Genomic DNA, 25,500 nt, shown 5'->3' on the forward strand with positions numbered 1-25,500 from the left:
CTACATAGCCTCTATCACAATAGAATTATTGTTCCAGCTAAACTATCTTACCCATTGATAGAAAAACACACTGTAGCCAAATTACAAAACTAGATGAACACCACACAATTTTGCATCACCAACTTCAATTTTCAGTGAGGCTAACATGCAGTCAGTTTCAGAAATTAAACATTTGTCTTTACACATTAGGATATATATAATGTAAAGTCTTCATCCAAGAAAGATCAGTGTTTCAATTTTCAAAACAATCTCATTTAAAACTTATATACCATTTATTCAGAACAATTAACACTTTTACAGCTAACAATTCAAAGCTTTATATTATGTCAAACTTAACTATCACAGTGACTAGTAATTTTCACAAAATACTCATTATGCTTATTTTATATAAACCAAATATAAAGTGGACTCTTCCTGAATATCATAATCAGATAAAGTACGCCCATCTTCCAATTATTTATCCGCAAAAATAAGCCTCTGTTGGTCTGGCGGAATACCTTCTTCGTCTTGGATCTTGGCCTTCACGTTTTCAATAGGATCTGATGGCTCCACTTCCAATGTTATTGTCTTACCTGTTAATGTCCTGACAAAAATTTGCATACCACCACGCAATCTGAGCACCAAGTGCAATGTTGATTCTGGAAAGTAATTTACCAGGGTGTAAAAAGTCATTATCCAACAGCCATGTATAATAAGATCACTGGATGACAAACATCTTTACTGACCTTTCTGGATGTTGTAATCTGAGAGGGTACGACCATCTTCTAGTTGTTTCCCTGCAAAGATGAGTCTCTGTTGATCTGGTGGGATCCCTTCTTTATCCTGAATTTTTGCCTTTACATTTTCAATGGTATCTGATGGCTCCACTTCTAGAGTTATTGTTTTGCCAGTAAGAGTTTTTACAAAAATTTGCATACCACCACGCAGACGCAACACCAGATGCAAAGTTGATTCTGAAGTGAAAAATACAGATAGTATTATTAACCCCACACAAATCCATGTACAGCGGTAACCTTTCATAATATTTATTATTAGAAAACAAATTAATTTGTTGGTAAAATTAAAATGGATGTTCCATGTATGCAGTCAAAGTATTTAAAACATGTAAAACAAACATTGGGTGCAGACTGAAACCTTAGGTTAATACTGATAAAGTAGAAAAAGGGAAGTGCTTTGTAAACTCTTTAGTATGTAAGTTCCACTGAAATCTGTTTTCATTTTAACACCTATTTGTCTTTACACACAATTCTCTGTGCATCACACAGTGTCATTTGATGACTGTCACAATTCTGTATTTCTGAAAGATATTGAAAGTGAAGCATAGTGGTATGGTTGCTCCCTACAGAGAATTTTTCCAATATCAGATGTCACTACCAACCCACATTCAAACTTTTTCTCCTAACTGGCAACACTGGGTTGTGCATTGCCTGGCAACTTCCTTTGAAATATTTCTATACTATGGAAACACTTGCTAGTCTAACCCTTTTATTTGTTTTATTGCACCTACTAATTAATACTACAGTGATAGTCAACACACATTATGAAACCAACACAGTATCCCCGAAGTGAACCTTATAAGAATATTCAGCACAATAACGCTATTGGTTGGTAAGTCACTATACACATATTGCTATTTGACAGTAATTACCCATTTTACTATACCAAATTTATAGATTTCATACTGAACCAAAGTCTACCTCTTGCCTTTTGTAGGTCCTACTCTTAAGATTGGTTGAGACCATGTGCTTCCTGACTGCTGCGATCTGTCACTAGTGCTGCCCTTCCACTATCAACTATGCCAGTAGTTAGATAGCAACAGGTTGAAGTTGAGTTCACCCATTAAATAGTTTCACATTTATCACTCCTGTTTGTGCACAGAGAAAGGTGTGGGTTCAAATACTCTGGTGTAGCACAATTTTAATACCAGGAATATTTAATATTGCAAATATATCTGAGTGCACACTATTCGAGACTGCAACATCTAGAACAGAAAATTGGGTGTGGCAGAAAGGAGGCAAACTGAATCTAAAAGCAATTAAATAGAATAAAAAAGGGATGAGAGAGTAGCCTAGTGAAAGCAATAGGGTTGAGGAGCCACCACAACAGTGATAGGTTCCCCATCCCCAATCACCTTACTCCTGCCCCAGAGATAACACATTATTGCAAATAAAAACCAGTTTTACAGAGAACACTGACAACCAGGTAAATCATCCATGAATTGTCCAACAATATTAGAGGGCCAATAGGAGGGAGCATTCCACCAAGATATGAGCCACTGTCTAAGGTTCCATAACCACAATATAGAGTTGGCTCAGTAAACAGAACTATGGGTTAACCTGGTACTACTGATGTGGGGATGACACAGGACTGTGGATTCATTCTGGGAGAAGAGGAAAGAAGATTGCACAGTGTTTTATCAGACGAGGCAATAGCCCACCAGCTTCATTCCAATTCCGAGTGGGCAGAGATCTTTGACTTTCACAAATTCACACCTGGGATTGGGAAAACTAACAGGGAGTGAGTAAATGCTCATTTAGGCAAACTGTCAGCTTATTCCTCAGAATCTCCAATAAAGAAAAATGTCTATCATTTTAACTTCACTTTGATTCACAGACCAATTCCCTTGGTGGACTTACTAAAACTGGGCAAATTTTGTGCTGCTTCAAGTACTATTAGCCTACTGGGACACCTATTCAGTTTCCTATATTGCATTATTACAAACCAATAAATAAAGAGTATAACAATTTTACTTCAAAGCTTTTTGATTCACTGACCTTTAATACTAAGCAAACTCAATCCAATTTTTTTCCTTTAGATTAGATACACCGCAGAAGAATATTTAACACATACCATCTGCTGCAACTAATAAATGCTGTGCATTCAACAAAGAATGAGTCACTGGCACAGACCACTATCAAAAGAAACATTACTCAGATAATTAAAACTTGTTTCTGAAACTCTGCCCTCACCTTTTTGTATGTTGTAATCTGAGAGAGTTCTTCCATCTTCAAGCTGTTTCCCAGCAAAGATTAATCTCTGTTGGTCTGGTGGAATCCCTTCCTTGTCTTGAATTTTTGCTTTTACATTTTCAATTGTGTCTGATGGCTCCACTTCCAATGTTATTGTTTTCCCAGTCAGAGTTTTTACAAATATCTGCATGCCACCTCTAAGACGCAACACCAAATGCAATGTGGATTCTGAAATCAAGTGATTCACTAGTCAAAATTTTGAAGAACGGCAGTGGGTTAACAAGCTAGAAACAACATTTAGGCACATTACCCTTTTTCCCTTTGAAGACCTTTACCTTTTAACAGTGGCCCAGGCAGCTTTTACCATTGGGAACCTTTATTCCTTTTTAGATTTTAAATAACTATGATTACTTTTAGGAAGATTCATATTTGTGCCAACACTCAATATTTTTTAAATCATTTTCATTAAATTAATGTAATGTCAGAGAAAATGACATAAGCACAGTTAAGAATAACTAATAGTTGTGTCTTTGCACACCATCACATTCCATTCAACTTAAATGTAATTATGTGCAATCAGCATAAAAGGTTTTGAATCTTCACTACACAAATGCAGCTTCCAGTCTATCGCTGGTACAGGGTAATTTAAAAAGAACAGATGGCTGAAGTCTAGAGCAGGGCTTGTGGCAATCACAGCTGTGATTACCTATTCCTCAGGCTGTCAACATGTCAGTTTTAAGTAGCCAATTTATTTCTTGTGCTAAAATTGAAACTATCGTCTTGTTTGCCGTTTTCCAGTGTGGTAGTGATTTCCTAGAGAAATGTTTTGTGATTATGGCAGTTAGTGTTGTAAAGTGGACTGATGTTAGTGTCTGTCTCACGGATTAATTGCAGAGGCACAAAAACTTAGTGCAATGGGGAAGTGAATACGCAATTGTTCTGCACAAGCACACTGAGTAAGTGGATCATGTTTTTTTAAGTCATGGAAGAAGGCAGGTGGACCATTGTTTACTCATGGGTCTCATGTTCAATATATTTATAAAGACTGATCCACATACCTCCTCCCTTGATTTAATTATGGAAGATTGATCGACAGTGTGCTCACACAGAGATTGCATAGCAACAAAGAGCAGAGAAGTATTTGACTGCCCCCCCCCCTCCTCCCCCCCCCCCCCGAATATATTGCGGGCTGAGACCGTCCCTTGTTTACAGATACCAACAATTTAAACAGCTGCGATTCAAACATGGAACAAGTTACCTGGCAGTTTAAAACTGTGTGCCAGACCGAGACTCAAACTCGGGACCCTTGTCTTTCGTGGGCAAGTGTTCTACCAGTTTTTATCTGCCAGCAAGTTTCATATCAGCGCACACACTGCTGCGCAGTGAAAACCTCGTTATGGAACAATCAAATTTATAATCTTCGTTTACAGCAATGCTGCACCCTTTCTTCTGAACATATTACTTTGAAACATCATCTGCCTGCTACTCTCTTATTGGGTGTGTGAGACAAACACCTGACCACTACTTTTGTTCCCATCATACCTCACAGCAAGCACTGACAACATTCTCGCACGATACACAGAAGTATGCCACTGGCCCCATTCTAGACTTCCCAAACCATATTTCAATAGCCTGTTACAGAGATTATGCACGATATAAACACAGTGTGGCTCTCACTGGACAAAGGAAGGTTCAGTGTTTTATGTTCACACTGACACTTATGTCTTGCTCACAAGATGTCTAAAGAGTAGTCTGTTTCATCCCATATGAAAAAAAAAATCGGTAGGTCCACATTTATTAAATAATCAACAGTTCGATTTCTCAGCTCTTTAAGAGTAGCTGCCAGAGATAAGAAAGAATTATTTTATGTACTCCCTCAGAAAACAATCACAGGGCATCAGGTCTGGTTATCAGGAAGGCCAAAAGCAACCAACAATCTTTTACACCTCTTCCAATCCAGCATTGTGGGGTACTGGTAAGAATGCCATACCTGAAGGTGGAAGTGAGCCTGTGTGCCACCACACTTAGAAATTTAATCACTGGGATCTTCATGAAGTTTAAAAACATTCTGCAGCATGTCAAGGTATGGCATCTATGTCAATTTCCTCCACAAAAAAGGAAAGGTCCACAAACTTTGAACATTCTGTGTCTGCGAGTCATGTTCGACATCAGGATTTTTGTGACCCCTCACGAATCTTACATTACAATGGTTTACTTTACCCAACCAATGGAGTTTGAATTTGTCTGAAAAGATGAGTTGTTCTTAAAAGTTTTCTGCCATACCTGGAGAATTGAAATGAAAAATTTTACCTACTGTTATGATCACTGGGAGTCAATTGCTGCAGTAACTTACTGCTTCATATGGAGGCATCTGTTTCAGGACATGCCACAGCATTGTTTGAGGAATTTGAAGTTCTTTATCTGCTTGTCTTTAAGATTCCCAATGGATGTGTGTGAACACATCTTTGATACCCCCTTCCCACCCACTTACATGAATTCTGCATGCCAGTTATAAATCTTGTGCAAAAGCAGCTTCTTTCCGAATGAACAGAATGTAAAATGCACTAACACAAGACCGACTTTGTGCAAATTCAAACACACACAAATTATTTCCTCCAGTGGTTACTATGTTTGTAGCAACAGTCCAGCTGTGTCAAAACTTAATCTTCTATGCTGTGACACATGTAAATTTTTTATCTTCTCTCTGTCTGTCTGTCTGTCTGTCTGTCTGTGTGTGTGTGTGTGTGTGTGTGTGTGTGTGTGTGTGTGTGTGTGTGTGTGTAAAACTAACAAGATGAAAATTTTCTTTGTTTTTGAATCGTGCAGTAGTTACATAAATCATTTTTATTTATTAACAATGACCTTTCACTTTCACTGCACATGCTCAGTCAAATCTTTCAACAAGAAAGATTCTTTTCAACAATATGTATGATAACACAATGCACATTAAATTATACTTTTACATACTCTAAAAACCTTCACAGCACAAGAGAACTTATTAACTGGCTATCTGCATCTGGAAGCCTAGTATTAGATGCTTTTCTGGCAATGGACAAATACTGCACAACTTCAGTTACAATTTTAATTCTCCTAGTGAGACACTTTCAGTTTATTGTATTGCATTATTACAAACAAATTAATAAAGAGTATAACAACTTCACTTTAACCCATTTTTGATTTACTGATCTTAAACAAGACAACTTTTTCCAACAAATTTGTTTTAGATTAGATACAGTGCAGAAGAATATTTAACACACTATTTGCTGCAAACTACTGAATGCCACACCCAACACAATGAGTCATGAGCACAAGCAATCATTACCCGAACAAAATATTACTCAGGAAAATAAAACTTCCTGTTATTTCTGCAGTCCTGCCCTCACCTTTTTGTATGTTGTAATCTGAGAGAGTTCTTCCATCTTCAAGCTGTTTCCCAGCAAAAATTAATCTCTGTTGGTCTGGTGGAATCCCTTCCTTGTCTTGGATTTTTGCTTTTACGTTTTCAATTGTGTCTGATGGTTCAACTTCCAACGTTATTGTTTTCCCAGTCAGAGTTTTTACAAAAATCTGCATGCCTCCTCTAAGACGTAACACTAGATGCAATGTAGATTCTGAAATGGAAAGATTCATCAGTTAAAATTTTGAAGAACTGCAATGGGTTAAAAAGCCAGAAACAATCTCAACCTTTAGGTACATTACCCTTTTTCCTTTTGAACCACAGGCAACAATTTCTTGCTACATTTGAAATAACCGTGTTCACTTTCAGAAAGATTCATATTTCTGCCAACACTACTGTATATCAATATTTTGATTTTTCTTTAATATCATGCCAGGGAAAGACAAGCACAGTTAAGAACACTAAATAGTTGTCTGGTTGCATATCATTCTATGCAATTTAAGTGTTATGTACAATCAGTATATTGCAGCACATGTGTTCAAAACAGGCAAGGTGATCACTGCAGCTGAAAAAACATTTAACACATCACACAAGCTGTAGTCACTGCAGTGCTTATTACTTCAGATGTGCATGAACTGCAATACTTTATTTGTCCACAGATAGCGACTCAAAATGTCTCCCCTGTACAGAACATACATAAAGAATGTACAAGTGCAGGTTGTAAATACATGGATGACAATGCATTGAAGTGAGTCTAGCCATGAAGCATGCTCTGATAGCCAAATTCCACAGATAGTGACAAGAAAATGTTGCTTCAAATCCTAGTCTTGCACAATTTTTCCAATGTTATTCCATTATACAACAAATGTTGTCCATATTTGCAACTGCAGATACACTTCATTGACAGCACATTAAAGGTTTTGAATCTTAACTACCTAAACTTTGCTGGCTACCCATAATGGTTAGTTAACACCTTATTGACAGTCACACATTCAACTGCAAATGCTTAGTCAATTCTTACCATCAAGAAAGCTCCTTTGCAACAGTCTGCATGAGAACTCAATACACTGTATTTCAAATTACTCAGAAAAACCTCTGCAGCATCACAGAAACTTACATTACTTTCTATATGATTCCAAACCTAAATTAACAAAATATTTCCTGCAAAATGATTACATACTTCTAGTACCAATGGGCTTACTGATTAATAGTGAACTTTAAAGATATATATTAAATTTCTATAGGGATCACCAGGGACTAAAAACCAAAATATAATCACTAGTTTCAACTGGTATATATTCATTTGCAATCACTTAAGAGGCATTTGAAATCTTATTTCAACATTCTGGTAAAATTCTGGATAACCCATTTTTCCAGCAGCAATAAGCATTCTGCAAACTTAATATATCCATGAAGCCTAATTTCTCTTCTCATTTCATTCCTTGCTAGCTGTACTCTTACTAGCTTGCATTCATCAATTTTATGGCCTCATGGAAACACTTCTGTCCTGGAAATTTATTACCGAGCAACAGTGGTCAGTTTTGTACATGTGAACTTAAGCAAGTAATCATCCTATTTGTTAATCTACGAAGATCTTTTTTTAAAATTTAATCTGATGAACTTGTCAGGTTCTGTAGCAGCACTTCCTGCTTCAGGTGATTTTAAATCAATTTTTGGGATAAATTTGTCGTTTCCTGCATTGTTAGCAGCATTATTAGTTTTCATGCAGCTTCGCACTTTATGATGAATCTTAATAGTAGCTGACAAAATGTGTCCTGTTTGGCTCCCATAATGACATTTTATACCCTTCCAGACTAGTTATGAAAATGCACAAAAAGTATGTACTAGGAGTATTCACCAAGTACTTTTTAATATAAACTTACCTTTTTGAATATTGTAATCTGACAGTGTACGTCCATCTTCCAACTGTTTTCCAGCAAAAATTAGCCTCTGCTGGTCTGGTGGAATGCCTTCTTTATCCTGAATTTTTGCCTTTACATTTTCTATTGTGTCCGAAGGCTCAACTTCCAGTGTTATTGTTTTGCCAGTCAAAGTTTTGACAAATATTTGCATCCCACCCCTGAGACGGAGAACCAAGTGAAGTGTTGATTCTAGAAACAAAATGGAAATATTATAGAACTGTTTCAACAGAAAAACAAGTCAATTTGATTGTAGTATACAAAATGCAACAAATAGAAGACATGTCTATTTTGTGGCAACAATGTTGTCTTATGGACATGAACCTGCACATTACCTTTTTGTATGTTGTAATCTGACAAAGTGCGGCCATCTTCCAGCTGTTTACCAGCAAATATCAAACGTTGCTGATCAGGTGGAATGCCTTCTTTGTCTTGAATCTTTGCTTTAACATTTTCTATTGTATCTGAAGGTTCAACTTCAAGTGTTATTGTCTTCCCTGTTAATGTTTTTACAAAGATCTGCATATCTGCTTTGTGGGATCTGAAAATAAAATAGATTAAACACTACAGATATGATACCATTTCATTACCAGACTACCATTTTAATAGCACTTTCTTAAATTTACATGAAAGATTACACAAATTCCTGAAATATTCATGTTACCAAAAGTTTTCTATCAATATTATGACCTCAAAACCCACATGCTATACCTCTCCAGTGACAAATCTTAGTGCCACTCATTCAAGACAAGGCAACAACACTTGTTTATCACTGACATCAAAGTAAGGAGGGAGGAGGATAGACGTAAAAATCTGGTATAAACTTTCCAGCACATGTAGACATTTGTTAGTATATTTTTCCATGGATTATTTGTGCGATTGCAATTAAGTGGAACAAGTCGTCTTACATGAATATAATGGCTACATTCTCCACCCATTTACCTGTTGCTATGACAGATACAATTCTAGAATGCATCACTTTCTCCAAAATTTTGGAAAACAGTAAAATGGATCAGTAGCTGATCTCTCTCCACCTTTCTTATAAAGAAGAAATTTCAATATCTGAAAGAAAAAGCCCTTATTCATGCCTTACGTACTTCAGAAAAGACAGCACTCATGAAAGCAACTTTCTTGCATTCTGTTGGAAAGACCATACAAATCCAGATGAACTCTTACTTTTGGTGGAGTTTACATATTTAAAAAAGTGAGAGAGCCATATAACATTATTTGAATTTCTTTTTCAATGTAACTATTTCTGTTTCTGACCACCTGTCCTCTTATTTTCAATTACATTTAAAAACAATTCCAACACACCTACCAGTGACTGATCATTTATAGCCCTTCCCTTGACATCAACAGTGATGTCATCCTGTTCCACATAGACTTTTGTCATTAAGGAAACAGCACAACGCAGGATAAGAACGAAAAAATTCCCTAATAGGAGTATATTGCCTTAACTTTGCCAATTTTACTGTCAAGCTTCTTAGATTACATCCTGAAAGTTTATCAAGAGACTTGTTACTAAGTGTCACATTGAAATCTCTTTAGGTATCAATAGAGTGCAAACAAACTGAAGTAAAGAAGACCCACTTGCTCCATTTATGACTCAACATCTGTACTCTTGGCACCTTAATTGAGTCATTTGATCGAGAGAGAGAGAGAGAGAGAGAGAGAGAGAGAGAGAGAGAGAACTCCCTAAAAAAGTACTGACCTCTATAGTTTATATGGTTTCAACCACCGTCTTTCCGTTACATTTATACGAGGGGAGTTGGAAAATATGTTTCCCCTGCCAACTGTGGGCAGAGTTCAGCAATATACGCAACAGACGACATGGCAGTTGAACGCGCACATGCAAGACACATACACTAGCGGGTAGAGGTCAACCACGATCAAGCAGATGGCCCTCTCACCAGTACCAGCACAAAGTGGAGGCCAGCCACTCAGTCTTTTCCCAGGGCTATGGAGAGAAGGTGCGTTTTTGAGTCGTGGTCAAAGGTGGAGGTGAGAGCTTTTATCCGCTATGAATGGGCATGTGGAGTATCATGCACAGAAATTCACAACTGCCTTGTTGAAGTGTAGAGGTCAGGTGTGATGTCAAGGCAAATGGTGCCAGCAATTCAGTGATGGAAGTCAGCACGTGTAGGGCATATCGAGGCCTGGATGGACGTGCACGGCCACTACAGATGCAAATGTCAGCAGGGTGGATGACATGATTAAAGCGAAGCAGTTTTTAACCATTGATGGATTAGTGCTAGAACTTTGAGTCTGACATGAGCGAGCTCACAAGATCATCCCCGATATTCTTCTATACAGGAAGGTGTCAGCACAATGGGGGCACTGCCAACTGACCCCGACACATGGAACAACGGATGGCATTCAGCCTGGAACATCTCCTGCCTTACCCTGAATCTGGCAATGACGTATTTCAGATTGTAATGGGGGATGAAATATGGATCCACCACCACACACCCAAATTGAAGGTCCATGCAGTAGAAATATTCATCATCACCTGTCCAAAAGAAGTTCAAGAGCACTCCATCTGCAGATAAAGTGCTACTCACTGTTTTTTTGGGACACCAAAGGAGTTCTGCTGCTGGACTTTCTGGAGGATGCAAACATCAATGTTGTGTGGTACTGTGCCAAACTGCCTAAATTGAAAGAGACGATTCAGAAAAAGCGGCCTGGCCTTCTCAGATCTGGCGTTCTGCTGTTGGATGACAATGCAACACCATACACAGTGACGATAAGGCAAAACCATATTGCACCTCTTGGAAGTGACTACACCATCTGCCTTACAGTCTGGATCTTGCACCAAGTGACTTCCACCTGTTTCCTGCTTTGAAAAAGACTCTGCAGAAGGCACTTTGGCAGCAATGCTGACATCAAATAAGCCGTTCAATGCTTCTTCCGTATGCAATGCCCCGATTTTTTCCTGGAAGGCTTTCTGAAGCTTATAAAACAATATGTCAAATGTCGCCACGTACTTTGAAATTATGTAGAAAAATAAACATGTCTCATCTTTAATGGCTCTGTTTTTCCTTTCACACACAACTCACCAGTAGTTGACAGGGAAGGGAACTTATTTTCCAACTCTCCACGTACTTTAGTAGCAGTGTTTAAAGAAAGACATTGATAGAAATTTGTTATTACTGATTTAAGTGAACAGCATTCAGGACAAACTCCAAATCCTGATAAATTTGGACAGGTTACAATGCCTATTGTGCCTGACCTATGATTCATTGACTAACACCACCACAACCCATAAACTGAGTTACCTGAATGCTTTCATGACAGTCATCACATCATGCAATTAATAAGATAATAGAAAAACATGATCCTTAAGAGTCCACTTCAGTTTATAATATGCCTACTGCATTTTACAAGTTAAGAAGCATATGGCTCATAACTTGGAAATGCAGCCTAACTGACCAAAGAGCTTAGGTTTTCAGTAATACAAGCTTGTCCACGCACTCCTGATTGTATATGCTCCTCTATGAAATATATATTTCCTAGGCAGAAAGAGAGAAAGTATTGGCAAAGTTAACACACAACATTGTATGAACATGTATTTGTTGTTATCATAGCACCTACAGCACCAAAGAAATCTCAATTTGCTGTCAGTTTTTAGTGTGGTTTAATAGCTTCCCCTCACAACTGCATCCAACATTTTTCCAACTGAAGAACTTATAAGTAAAGGAAGGTCCAGACACACGTCTCTCGATCCAGTACAGTTTCCATACTACTAAACAAGCTTATATTTTCTCAACATCAAAGCTGATGAAAACAGGCAAATCTTTGTACCAGCTCCACACATTTGAAGCTCAACCTACTATTACACAAGCTTGCACTTTTGTCCAGTTAACTTCACTAACTAATCTACAAAATACAATTTTAACAAATTACAGCACCGAATGAAAGAGCAGCACATGTAGTTTCATCAAGGATAAGTGACATTTGAAAATTTATAAACCAACAGGTAGCCTCTAAATTCCTCGAATTTGCTCTCTCCAGCCATTCTAGTTCATATCATCTTTCCTAAATCACTGCAGGAAGATACCAGGATGGTTCTTCCAACCATACCACAGCCTCTTGTACATTCTATGCCTATTACAATGACAAGCCACTGTATCATCGTTGGATGACTAAGCTCACAACCAGTTGTAAGCCACCTACACTAGTTCTGACTATAATCTTCTCCACAATATTTGTGCAGTACATAACCTCGTACTGAAACTCAAAGTTACAAGATCCTAAATCATAAATATTAAGTCTGATGCAGGCTCAGGACCAAATAATTTTTAACGGTCTTTGCACTGGTAACTGCCTTCACTGCCTGTAATGCCATTATGTGCCAACTGCAGGAACTGCACAAAGTGCAGATGTCCCATCCCCCCCCCCCCCATTTCTTTTGTCAATACATTTAGTTTAACACACATCACTAGGCACTAGCCTAAATCTAATTTACTTTAGCTACTTAGAAAATGTACCATACACCAACAAAAAAGACCCAATTGGACTGTTTTGGACAATTCTCTCCTGATTTACATTGTTCACTACTGTAGCTGAACATTATACTCAAATTAACTACCCTCCATGAATGCTGTAATGCATTAGTCAATTGGATTAACTTTGTACCAAAAAAATAAAAAAAAAATAATAATGCTAGTTGGGCTACAAAGTTACACTTTTGTTCAGTGTAACTGAAGACTGAATGCCATGCCATGCCATGCCATGCCATGCCATGCCCCCCCCCCCCCCCCCCCCCAACCACCCATTAAAAAACCTCTGGGTACATTTGGATTGTGTCAGGTGTTACAAAACCAGTAATAAGAAATAGAAAGTTTTAGTTCAAGACTGCAGTTTTTCTTTGAAATATGAAGATATTTTGACAACCTGGCATTGTTCAACTTCTATCATTGCAATCAGAAACTCTTCAATGCCCAAGCAATTAAAGGATAACAACAAGCTTAAGAGCTTTAGGAAGCTGGAAAGGCAACTTAAATACTCTGTAGAAATCAAAATGGTAAGAAAACTCAATTCTAGTACAAAGTAATGTAATTAGGTGGAGCAGAAGCCATTTGAAACTAAAATGGTACAAAGACACCAATTGGCAAAAGGTAACATGCGTGACAAAGTCAGTTCAAGTGCAAACATACACAGCTCTTATTCAACAATAAATTACTAGGTTGTAACTACAACTATAATAACTACAATAAGGGTCAAAACATATTAATGAGTATGGTTTTAACCTCGCATATTAATTACCAAAGATATAAAAATGTGCCTTCAGAAACTCCTCAAATAATGTAGGTTAATTATTAGGTCAGTTTTAGGCAAAATAGCATTGGCCTCATCAAATGCCCTATACAACTACTTGCAAGTCCAACACCTTAAGCTGAAATCACACTACGGCTGTGAAGTGTAGCATTTACGTCAAATTTGTGAACAGGCACACTTGCTTAAAAATTATGAGACCAACTGCTAAATTATTTTTTCCTGTTTTCTGTTCTTATATGGGAATGTACTTAGACTTACATTCGAAGCTTTAAAGCTAACAGATACATAAAGCAATAGCGGTAGACATGTCACCAATTCACATGAATCAACGAAACCCCGAAACGCAACGAATTTGTAGTAAACTTCCTATGGGACTCAATTTTTTGAGGGTATAGGTCTCCAGGCTTACACATTACTAAGCCAATATTTTTAACGTCTAAACTACCCACAAGTTTTACTTCCACAACGAAATGTACGAAACATCCAGCCAAACTTCACCTAATGCAATAAAATAAATTTCTTAATCTTGTGAACTGCGTCACACAGGATTTATTACATCTACTCTAAGTCTTTTATATTCTAGCATATTAATACACTAACAACTGCATCATTTACTTACCACAAACACAGAACGACTGTCAAAAGCGAACTACAGTCAAAATTTCAACCAGCTACGCCACACCTCAAAGTCGTATGACAATGACAGTCCCAACTTCGCTTAAATGGTGTGACGAAAGCAATCTTCGAAGGAATATCTCTGGTGCAGTACTTTTATTGATCGCACATTATTGCTTTTGTTATGTCATCGCTGGCTGTGGTGATTAAAATATGTTTCTAGTTTATGGCGCAGGCATAAAAAAATATATTTAAGGAAACGAAACGACAGCTTAAAAATCAGTATAGGAACATATTTTCCAAAATGCACCTGCAGTCAATAGAGCGAGCCATGTTCCAGAAAAATCTAAATATGAAATAGAAGAAAAAAAGGAACATCTCCAGTGAAATCCACACCGTTATTTTACCACACCTTTTGAAGTACTGAGTATAGTATGTGGTTTTCCACCACTGAAATGCTTGCCACTGCTTCCATTTCCGACACGTTATAGGGCTTGGCAGCTTGTTATACCATGACTGACTGACTGTTGTTTTAAATTAATTTAGAAAGATCAGCTTCAGTTGTACTAATCTTTTATTCAAACCATGGCCGGCTTTGGGATTTTAAAATTTCATCTTTAGTGTATCACATTATTGAATTTGGTAACACATAACAACATCTCTATCACACAATTAGTCTAATCTGGACCAAAATTGTCCCATAATAAATTGTTTTTAATGTCTGATCAAAAACAGCTTTTGATAGCTAGCTAATTATATTTGGTGAACTACTGATTTTATTACGTATAAAACTGATATGATGTATGCCTGCTTAACTTACTACACAGGAGACCTTTGAATGAAAGTTATGTACAGAGAATAAACGGCAGTGAAAAGGAACAGTGCTAAACTCGGAGTCGAATTCATAGATATTGATTACAACAAATTATTAAGCCTAAAGTGCCTGGTCTAAGATACTTTAAATCTAAAATGAATAAACTTGGAGTAGTATTCATAGATTCCAAGAAATGTTACGTATAAAGTGTCTTAATACAAGATAGTTTAAATAGGTTAGTTCAAAAATCATTAGTAAGATGCCCAAAAATACTTGCCAAGATATAAACAATAAGTGAAGAGGACAAGTACTAATTAGGGAGATGGTTATACGTGTGTAGCAATGAAAAGGCAAGACTGACCCATACATGGAAATAAACACTTTTAAACCCAGAAGCAGAAGTTATGTGTGCATATGCTATTCATTGTAATGTAAACAATCTAAATCTCATGCTTCAAACAATGGAAGTTCTGAAATTGACGAATTGCAAAATCACTCTTTCAAAATGTCAAATGTTAGAGTTATTAACCAAACAGAACACAGGTTCACTGAAGAATCAGAATTTTGCATAAATCTGAAAATATCAAGGAAGCAGGTCACTGTAGATATTCATGAATACTTCGCCATAGTGGTACAAATTATGAAATAAGAATAGATCATAACTACTGTAACACAAAGAATGAGTTGCGCAACATAAATGAAAGTTGGTAGGCTTATTTCTACATCTGAAAGATAATGTCTGCACTTGTAGCGCTACTATGAAAGAAGCAAATCATGTTTGCGTTAAATTGTCGTTAGCATTAGTTACCTTTGAGATAGGATGAGGTTGATGTTAGACACAAATCCCTTTCAGGCTACAAAGGCGCCACTATCAACACCTCACTGCGTTTGTACAAGAACATGTAATAGGGCTATGAGGAGCAGAATGTTCCTTCTGCGATATTGCAGAAAGACCTGGGAGGAATGTAACCACTGTACATGATGGCTGGCAGCAGTGGTCACGAGAATTTACAGTCACAAGAAGACCGAGCTCTGGGTAGCAATGCACAACTGCCGAGAGAGAAGATCATTATGTTTGGAGTATGGCTCTGGTACATCATACTGCATCTGCAGCAGAAATTGGAGCAGCAGTTCACACCACAGTGACACAAAGAAATGGTACAAATCAGTTATTTCAAGGACGGCTCTGACACAGATGCTCTGTGGTGCGCATTCCACTGGCCTTAAACCAACTGCAGTTTGCAACTTCAGTGGTGTCAAGCGAGAGCTCATTGGAAGGTAGGGTAAGAATCCATTGTGTTTTCTGATGAAAGCTGTTTCTGCCCAGTGCCAGTGATTGCCATGTGTTGACTAGAAGGACACCAGTAAAGGACCTGCAACCAATGTGTCTCGCCCACAAACCGCTGTTGCAACCCAACATACTCTACAGAGTGTCGTCATGTTGTCTTGCCCTGCTCGATCACCAGGTGTGTCTCCAATTGAGCACACATGGGACATCATCAGACAACAACTACTGCATCATCCATAATAAACATTGACTGACCAAGTGCAATACGAATGGAACTTCATCTCACAAACTGACATCTGGATTGCCTGCATAACACAATGCAGGCATTTTTCCTTGCCTGCATTCAATATTTTGGTAATTACACTCGTTATTAATGTAACAGCATTTCACATTTGCAATGGCTTATCTCACACTTACGTTAACCTGTGCTTTGCAATGTTAATCACTTGAATACGTTACCTAGACAAACGTATTCCCAAAATTTCATTATTCTAAATTAATTACTTTTTGGTGTTGTGAGTTTCCTTCTGTCAGTGAATTTATACAACGAATGTGTTTTTGATAGCTGCTACATTGCATTAATCGACTTAACAGTAAATGTTCTAGTAATTTAGATATTCAGGTCAACACCACAACACTCCCTAAGTTTCAATAACTGCTAGACACCAAATAACGAAAAAGTCAGAATATCTGCAGCCTAAGACATTGAAGACAAAAGTAAAAATATTTATGCTTCGCGATTCACTGTTACATATAAAAACACATGGTTTCTCTAAACCTACCATAGGATAGACACACTCAGCACCTGTGTCTGTAAGGTTGCAAACATACTGCCTGAGAAAAGAAGTGAAGCTCCCAGATGACATGGTCAAATGTCAATTCAATTTTGTGCACACAGCCATCGGCAGTTATGCAAATGATGGAGTTACTACTCTCTGTCACAAGTAGAACAACCACCAGAGTGTATTTGTATTGTTAGTGTACAATGTTGTTGACAGGTCTGGTAAGCTAAATCAGGATGTACAGCATCAGATCACAGTGGAGGACATTGAGGAGCTACACACTCTTGTGAGACAGCATTGACATCACCTGCCAAAGTTTGAAACAGACATCATTGAGGGTCTTCATTTGGCTGACAGACTAAATGGTGCAATATCCAGATCTGTTGGCCAATCGTATGTGACAGTAGCCCAAAGTTGGGCTGAATGGGAAAGAGGGGGCAAGCATACTAGTTGTCAAGGTTCAAATAGTGCAATATCCAAATTTTTGGGCTATTTGTGCGTGACAGTACTCCACTGTTGGAATGCATTGGTATGTGATGGTAGGCATACTCATTGTCAAGGTTTAAATCATGCAATATCCAGATTTATGGAAAATTTGTACATGACAGTGGACCAAAGTTGGATGGCGTGTGAACATGATGGAGGCATATGCATTGTAAAGGTTCTAGTAGACCATGTATGGCCACTGAAAGGAAGGTTCGCCATATTGTGCACAAAAGACATCGCTACCTCTTTAAATTTGCACCTGCCATCTAAGAATAAATAATGGACTCCTTGCAACATTCTGTGTGGTCCTGCACCATTAGTCAGAATCTAGCACCAGGCAGACTAGAGAGTTACCACCCCATGCTTAGACTGCCATTAACACCACAACAGAAACAGTTTCATTTAAAGGGTGTGCTTTGACCAGGAAGCATGGACTGCTGGTGGATAGTGTCACATAGTGTTCCGTGATTAACCATGGTTCTGCACTACCTTGGATGACCACCATTGGTGAGTATGGTGACGACCACAGGAGAGATCTCATTCTTCAGATGTTCTGGAGAGGCACAGAGGTGTTACCTCTAGTGTCATGGTATGGGAAGCCATTGAGTATGACTTCAGGTCATGGCTACAATGGTTAAGGGAGTTCTGACAGCACATGGACATCTTGCACCCTCATGTGTTACCTCTCATACAACTGTATAGTGGTGCTATTTTTCGACAGAATAATACTCGTCCTCACGTGGCAAATGTCTCTATGAACTATGTGTGATTTTGAGTTACTCCTGTGGCCAAAAATACCCTCAGTTTGTCCCCAACAAAACGAGTATGGAATCGATTAAGACAACTGTGGCCCAGTACCAGTATCACTACAACAGTTATGGCCAGCTTGACTCAAAAGAGGATGCAATACCATTCCCAAATGAATCAGTGCATAATCCTGACCTGAAGAGGTACAACGCCTTATGAGTGCTTTGATACTGCCAAGTTCTTTGTGAATTTAACTCGATATTGTAATCACTGAAATAACATCAAATACCCTCTCAACCCACGAGTACTTCACGATTTTTGTCAGGCAGTATATTTTATGTAATGTTTTAAGATCATCAACAACCGATATTGTCCAACTGGAAAATTCATTTAGAGCCACATATTTGTAGTCAGGCAAAGAAAAGAATGTATATGAAGATGTCTATAAACTGTGTGTGAATTTAAGTATCTGAGATCATTCTGTATTGTTTATTAACATACTAAAAAGAGGCAATTCAAGTACTAAAAGAACTTTAGCACAGTGGACTTAAATCTAAATTGTGTGTTAAAAAATCGAAATGATCATATGGCATTGTTGGCTGGGAGGCCCCATGCATGGGAGTTCAGCCGCTGTATTGCAAGCCTATAAAGAAGAAAAAATTAATTTTGAAGTAAAGATTATTGTAAGTCCAACTCAAATACTTGGATGTTTCGATGAATTCTTTATAAATGTAACAAAATCTAGAGTATAAATCATTTTTGCTGTGATGAGAATTCTAAGTGGCTTATAAAATATTCTGAAGTTTCAGGGAAGGAGGTAAAGAACGCAATTTTAGCATTAAAAAATAAAAATTCACTGGGTTTTGGTAAAATATTTATTTATTTATTTAGTTTTGGTTCTGTGACACCTTATACAAATAGAGGACAGGTCAATAAATGATACAGAAAGTTAAAAATTACACAGACACACACACACACACACACACACACACATAGTGTGTGTGTGTGTGTGTGTGTGTGTGTGTGTGTGTAATAAGATCAATACAATGCTGTGGACTACAAATATCTACATTAATACAATGTTACATGTACAACTAGTACACTTTAATAAACAAATAATTGTCATAAATTGTTTATTAATTTAACATTAAAAAATTCTGCTTCATAGCACTTCATAGTGAATTGCAAACCCATTAGCTCCGGAAAGTAACAAATGATAAGAAGAGGGCTTCTTCCCAGAGGTACTCAAGTGAAACTACGTTTCATAAAAGAACCAAGAGAGGTCGCAAGATATTATATTGTCTCAGTTCTCTCAGCCAAATAGCTGCTGTTACCCAAATCTACATTTCGTTGTAAAACATGATATTGTCTTGAGCAAGGAATTTGATTTTCAGCAGAGAGAAAGCACAATAGAAGTGGTAAACAGCTTTATGGGCATCATAAGCACATTATCGGAGGTGAGCAATACAGTTACAGGAATTTTCTGTAAAAACCATGCCTTGCTTATTTACAGACTTGATAGTTAAGTTATTAGGGTCTATGCTGTAACATTTCTTAAATCCAACTTAAAGAACAGAAAAAAGTAATCACTACTTTAAACAGAGAAAATTGTGTTCTGACAATAATATATCTCAGTGTGTCTCGCAAGGCTCCATACTAAACCGAGTCCGTTTTTGTTCTAAGTGAATGATTTATCAGTAAATATCAGCTTTCCATCAGTTTTGGTTCCCATGATATTTCTCCATTAGCTGGGAATCAAGTAACAAAAGACATTCCTGAGTCAGAGCTTAGTATTTTCAATAATTTAGAAACTTGATTTCAGAAATATGGGTTGAATCCAAATATGTCTAAAAGTTACATGATGCAGCTTCGAACAAAATAGTAAAAATATAATCAAATTAAGATTATTGCCAGTCGCAGTGGTCTCGGGGTTCTAGGCGCTCAGTCCGGAGTCGTGCGACTCCTACAGTCACAGGTTCGAATCCTGCCTCGGGCATCAATGTGTGTGATGTCCTTAGGTTAGTTAGGTTTAAGTAGTTCTAAGTTCTAGGGGACTGATGACCACAGATGTTAAGTCCCATAGTGCTCAGAGCCATTTGAACCATTTTTGAACCATTAAGATTATTCACAACCAAAACAAATAAAAATTTCGCTCTGTCAATTACTTAGGAGGGAATTCAAACAAAACTTTGAGCTGGCTCATACATGCAGAACACTTAGCAAACAAATTACATAGCTTTGGACTCACAAAAATTAGAGCTGGCACATGCACACAGTGCACTTAGCAAACGAATTAAGCAGCTTTGCATTCGCAATTCGAATCAACTGCAGCTTACATTAACACAAAGAAAATAGCACATAGAAGTTAATTCAAATCTATTATAAGCTATGGCATTGTTTTTGAAGAAACACATGTGAAAAGTAAATATACAGAACAAAATCATTCGGAATATGTGCAGGGTATGTCATAAGAAACATTAAGTCCATTGCTTAGAAACCCAAAACTATTAACTCTCCCATCATTAAATAAAAGGGTACTGGAAAGTAGTGCCTCTGAATTTTTTATGTGAAAACTCCTTAAACTTTCTCAATAAAACAAGCTTTATTAACATTCTACACCTTTAGTCTTAATTTCTACGTATTTGTTTCTCAACATAATGAAGCTATTTCTCACAGTGAGAGACCAGTTTGTTGATACCTTTACTGTAGAATGTTTAACTTTGTAGACAGATCAACAGCCTCATCTCTGCCTGCTACATTTCATCTCCATCAAAGTGAAGTTCTCAAAAGTGCTCACCTATGGTTTGGCACTGTCATGCTGCAGGTGAGAGTGCTCCATGTGTGTATGAAGTCTATAAATTCGTGCTTGCAGTTTTTTTGCATGTCTGTTTCTCACACAGCATCGTAATTACATCGCACACCACCATGCTGCATGCTAGAATTAAGACCTCTCTGGCAGGATATGGTTGCAACTTATGTCAGTGAAGTAGTAAAGTTGACTGATTAATATGCATTACATGTAACATTTTAACCAATTTTAAAAATAAAATTAGGAATTCAGGGGCATTACTTTCTATCTTGCTCTTGTTTTATGAAATTATTATCTTTTTTATTGTACACCAGAGAGCATTCATTTGGGGAAAATAATCTTACTTATTCATACAGCACCAGAAAAACTTTATGCTCTTTAGACATTGACAAACTGCATCCCAGGCTACCCAAAATATTGGAATAAATGTTTGTAATGAATAAAGGGAACTAGTTAACGTAGACAATGTTATGTTCACTGGAAAAAAAGCTATACAAGGCACTGGTAGAAATATGCTATTACACAGTGGATGAATTTATACAGTAGTAGATAAACAAGTTATGTAAATATAGCTGTACACAGAAATTTCATTTTTAATGTTATGTTCTTCTTTATTGGCATAAAAATTGTTGCAACTGTAATTTAGATCTCTGACATATTGAATGCACACAAACCAAATGGATTGCATATGTCTGTTATGAGATGAAAAAATCACAATTACCAGTTTATTTTAATTTGGTGTTCTGTAATAAAATCACTACTTGAAAAAAATATTTGCCATCATAAACAAAACTATGAGAAACTTAAACAGCAGCATTGTCAGGTTTGTAGGTGGTTTCCTCGAATAGGTTAGGGGAACATACCACTAGTAAACCAGACAGAATGTATGTATCTAAAGCTTTTATTCACATGTGACTCAATAGAATGTGTGCTCCTCATAACATGATCTAGAAAGTAATGCTTTTTACAGTCACAGACATTCCACTCTTCACTGCAAGAACGGTAGTCAGCGATAGTAGTTGTGGTGGTGTCATCACAGAGCCCCCTTCCCCCTGAGTGTGGAGCAGTGGATGGTGTGCTGTGAAGTCTACATCATTGAGTGCTGAATGTCGCTGGCACTTGGTGATGGCTGTCACCTGAATATCGAGTGCAGATGGTACAGCACGAACTGTGGTGGGAGGATATAGGGCAGGCTGTAGCATGAAGTAATGCGAGCAGGAGTTGGTTCCGCACCTGCTATCGATGGAATTGGACAATGTGTGGTCGGTAACAGTATGTATGGTGTAGCCATGGGTGGCAAGACACATGGAGAGTTACCTAGCAGGATGATGGTAAGCTCATCTGCTAGAGAAAGTCGTGAGGATACAGCAGCAAATTCCATAGTTGATGTTAAGTGGAAGGTATGGGTGACTCGGGTAGTAAATGGTGTGGATCGTAAATCCAAAGCCACATGACGAACTTCAATCAAAAGTTCCAAGTAGGCCAGTTTGACCGCACTTCAGACAGTTGAAAGTCAGAGATGTCAGTTATAATCGTCACTGGTTCAGTGATTCATGAACCTGGTGGGTTGAGTCATCACAAGCATTGTTATCCTGAAGAGAACTTTATACATCCAAAGTATGGAGGAACTGTGCAGGTATCACTCAGTCGATAAAGACAGACTGATAGGAGTACCATTTATATCAGTGTTGGAGGCGTGAATATCCCAATTCAACACCCAGAATGTCTTAGTATAGGGTGATTGTAAGAACAGCCATATGGTGTCATCACTGCAGGCTTGTTGTGGATGAATGGTGTCAGGGCCAAGTGTGCAGATCAGGGAGGCACTAGTATATTACACACAGGATTTTTGACATACTGCACCAAAACAAGGAGTTCTTTCAAGATGAACATAGGAGTCAGTAGAAGAAGTTCCAGCAGCAGCATGAGTGTCTTGCTGTAGAGCATTTCTGTGAGTGAGGCGTGTATGTCGTCTCTGAAAACCATACACACACCTACAAACATCCACAGAAGGAGTTAGTTCGTACATTTCTGTTGGCACATGAGTACTGTCTTCACAGTGTGGTGTCATCGTTCCATGGGACCATTGCCCTGCGTATGGTACATCCTGGTCCGATAATAGGACATGCCACAGACACTACAGATGGCGCTGAATAGCGTAATCTCGAACTGACAATACCTGTCATTTGTGATGGTATCCAGACAACTGAATGAGGGTATACAATCTGCCATAAAGGCCCGGGCTGTGGACTCCACCATAATGTCTGTGTCTGGTACAGCTTCTACCCAGTGCAAAACTTGATGAGTCATGGAAAGTAGATATCTATAGTCCTCCAATTCTGGCAAGAGTCCAGTGAGGTCCAAGTAGACGTGACGGAAGAGTTCACACTGTATGTCGAAGCTGCCAGGGAGCGTTTGTGCATTGTGGCCCATGCTGCTACACTGGCACTTGAGCCATGCTAATATCCATGTACAGCGCTTGTGTCTGACCTGGCCAAATGATGTGCTCGTTGACAAGCCAGATTCTTAGGCAAACTCCTGAATGAGCGCAATTGTGTAAACAACAGATGACTGTGCACTGTGTCGCTGTGGTGAAGAGCTGTCAAATCCTGTGCTGGGACACATCACCGAGGATACTAGCATCCAATACAAGAATTGATTGGTGTCCAATTTTGAAATTGGAGGAATTGTTGTGAAGTAAGGCAGAAATTTCTGGGTCCCATTCTTGATCCTCAACCTGTCTGCTGCAAGTGAGATAGAGGAAGATCATGTGCTCACATGAGATGTAATTGGCGATTACATTGTCCACTCCATGCAGATTATGGACATCAGTGGTGCACTGGGAAATGAGATCGAGCTGGTGAAATTGTCATGAGTTGACAGTTGTATGGCGGCCGCCATTGGTTTGAGGTCAGTATAGACGACAAGGGGCCGGCCGGTGTGACCGTGCGGTTCTAAGCGCTTCAGTTTGGAACCTCGTGACTGCTACGGTCGCTGGTTCGAATCCTGCCTCGGGCGTGGATGTGTGTGATGTCCTTAGGTTGGTTAGGTTTAAGTAGTTCTAAGTTCTAGGGGACTGATGACCTCAGAAGTTAAGTTCCATAGTGCTCAGAGCCATTTGAACCATTTTTTAGACGACAAGGTGATTTTAGATATCTTCCCAAAAGTAGCACACAGCCTTCTGTATGGCGAGCAACTTGTAGTCTCATGCAGACCATTTCCTTTGAGAGGCCGTTAGTTTCTTGTAGAAGAAATGGAGAGGTTGTGTGTCACCTGCCACTTCGTGCTGGAGGACCACCCTGATGGCCAAATCACTCACAGCTGTCAGAAGGACGATCAATACGCAGTGCAACAGTTAATCCACTGCTGCCTTAGCTGCATGGAGGAGAGCAGGTGCGAGACGCTGTGTTTTGTGATGAATGGGTATGCCCAGAGTCATATTGATGTGGGGTGTTGTACCATTCCTAATAGCGCAATGACAGAGCCTAACCCACATTATATCACGTGGGAGACTGGAATGCGTTTGCTGAACTGGGACGGATGAAGTGGAAAGTGTAGTACTGACCTGTGGTGTTTGTCATCGTGGTGGATCCTACAGAGCAGCTTCCTCAGGCTGCAGCAAGGGAGCTTGCTCAGACGTCAACAGCATGGTCCCATTGCCTGCGTAACTGCTGTAAGTGATAGGTGTCGGACTTGCTCACATACATTTTTCTTCTATCTTTTGACACAGATTGTCGCTGGTGGAGCATAGCAACCACGAGTCATCACAGGTCATGAGGTCTTGGACTGTGATGACAACTTCCAATGTCATAACACACTTATGAAGTATTGAAGAACGGTTGGTGTTGGCAGGGACATAAGTCGCTGGCAGGCACAAGCTTTGTTTTTGCAGCCCATGGCAGACTGCTGAGATAGCCTGCACAGGTTCAACACCTTCCGCGATTATGGACTCCAAAGGCACTACAACTTATCCCTGAGTTGTATAACATGATCTGCAGTGTTGTACACATTTATGCTAGCATCGTTAGCTGCGTGGAGCTGCATCCCAAGTGCTTCAGAGTGTGGTTCAAACATTTCAAACATCTGGGAGAGAACCATGCAAACATCTGCACCTTTGTAAATAAGAAAGTACATGTCTGTAGATTCATCACGAAAATTTGGACATCCATCAGTTAATGTCGACGTTGTGGAAGAGAGGCAACTTGATGCTTCACCACAAGCTGGTCCGCCTTCTGTCGCCGATGTTTAACGCCTGTGAAAGAACAGGGTTGTCAGGAGTTGCGAGCAGTGGAGCCCAACTGCAAGTGGTACCAACAGCGGGTGTGACCGCAAGGCAGCAGAATCAGTTGGTCTGGCATTGCCTGCTAGCAATGTAGTCCTATATGCATTCTGTGCTC

At 38.6% G+C, this 25,500-nt stretch overlaps 1 protein-coding gene across 1 annotated transcript; it reads right to left on the bottom strand.

The window, feature by feature from the left end:
- Positions 1-253: 253 nt before the first annotated feature.
- On the bottom strand, positions 254-14,327 carry LOC126266950 (polyubiquitin-C). The gene is made up of 7 exons (XM_049971667.1): positions 14,182-14,327; positions 8,621-8,826; positions 8,250-8,477; positions 6,353-6,580; positions 2,970-3,197; positions 726-953; positions 254-638 (listed from the first exon to the last, which is right to left on the bottom strand). The coding sequence occupies exons 2-7, from the start codon at positions 8,808-8,810 to the stop codon at positions 454-456; spliced, it is 1,287 nt and encodes a 428-aa protein (XP_049827624.1). The 5' UTR covers positions 8,811-8,826; positions 14,182-14,327; the 3' UTR covers positions 254-453.
- Between the last annotated feature and the right edge of the window lie 11,173 nt (positions 14,328-25,500).

This window comes from Schistocerca gregaria, chromosome 4, assembly GCF_023897955.1.
Source record: "Schistocerca gregaria isolate iqSchGreg1 chromosome 4, iqSchGreg1.2, whole genome shotgun sequence".
NCBI lineage: Eukaryota > Metazoa > Arthropoda > Insecta > Orthoptera > Acrididae > Schistocerca > Schistocerca gregaria.

Excerpts from the sequence above, each read along its gene's own strand:
- LOC126266950 (XM_049971667.1), bottom strand. The coding sequence starts at position 8,810 with ATGCAGATCTTTGTAAAAACATTAACAGGGAAGACAATAACACTTGAA. Across the intron at positions 8,478-8,620 it reads AGATTACAACATACAAAAAG|AATCAACACTTCACTTGGTT; the intron begins GTAATGTGCAGG and ends TTTTGTTTCTAG. Across the intron at positions 6,581-8,249 it reads AGATTACAATATTCAAAAAG|AATCTACATTGCATCTAGTG; the intron begins GTAAGTTTATAT and ends TTTCCATTTCAG.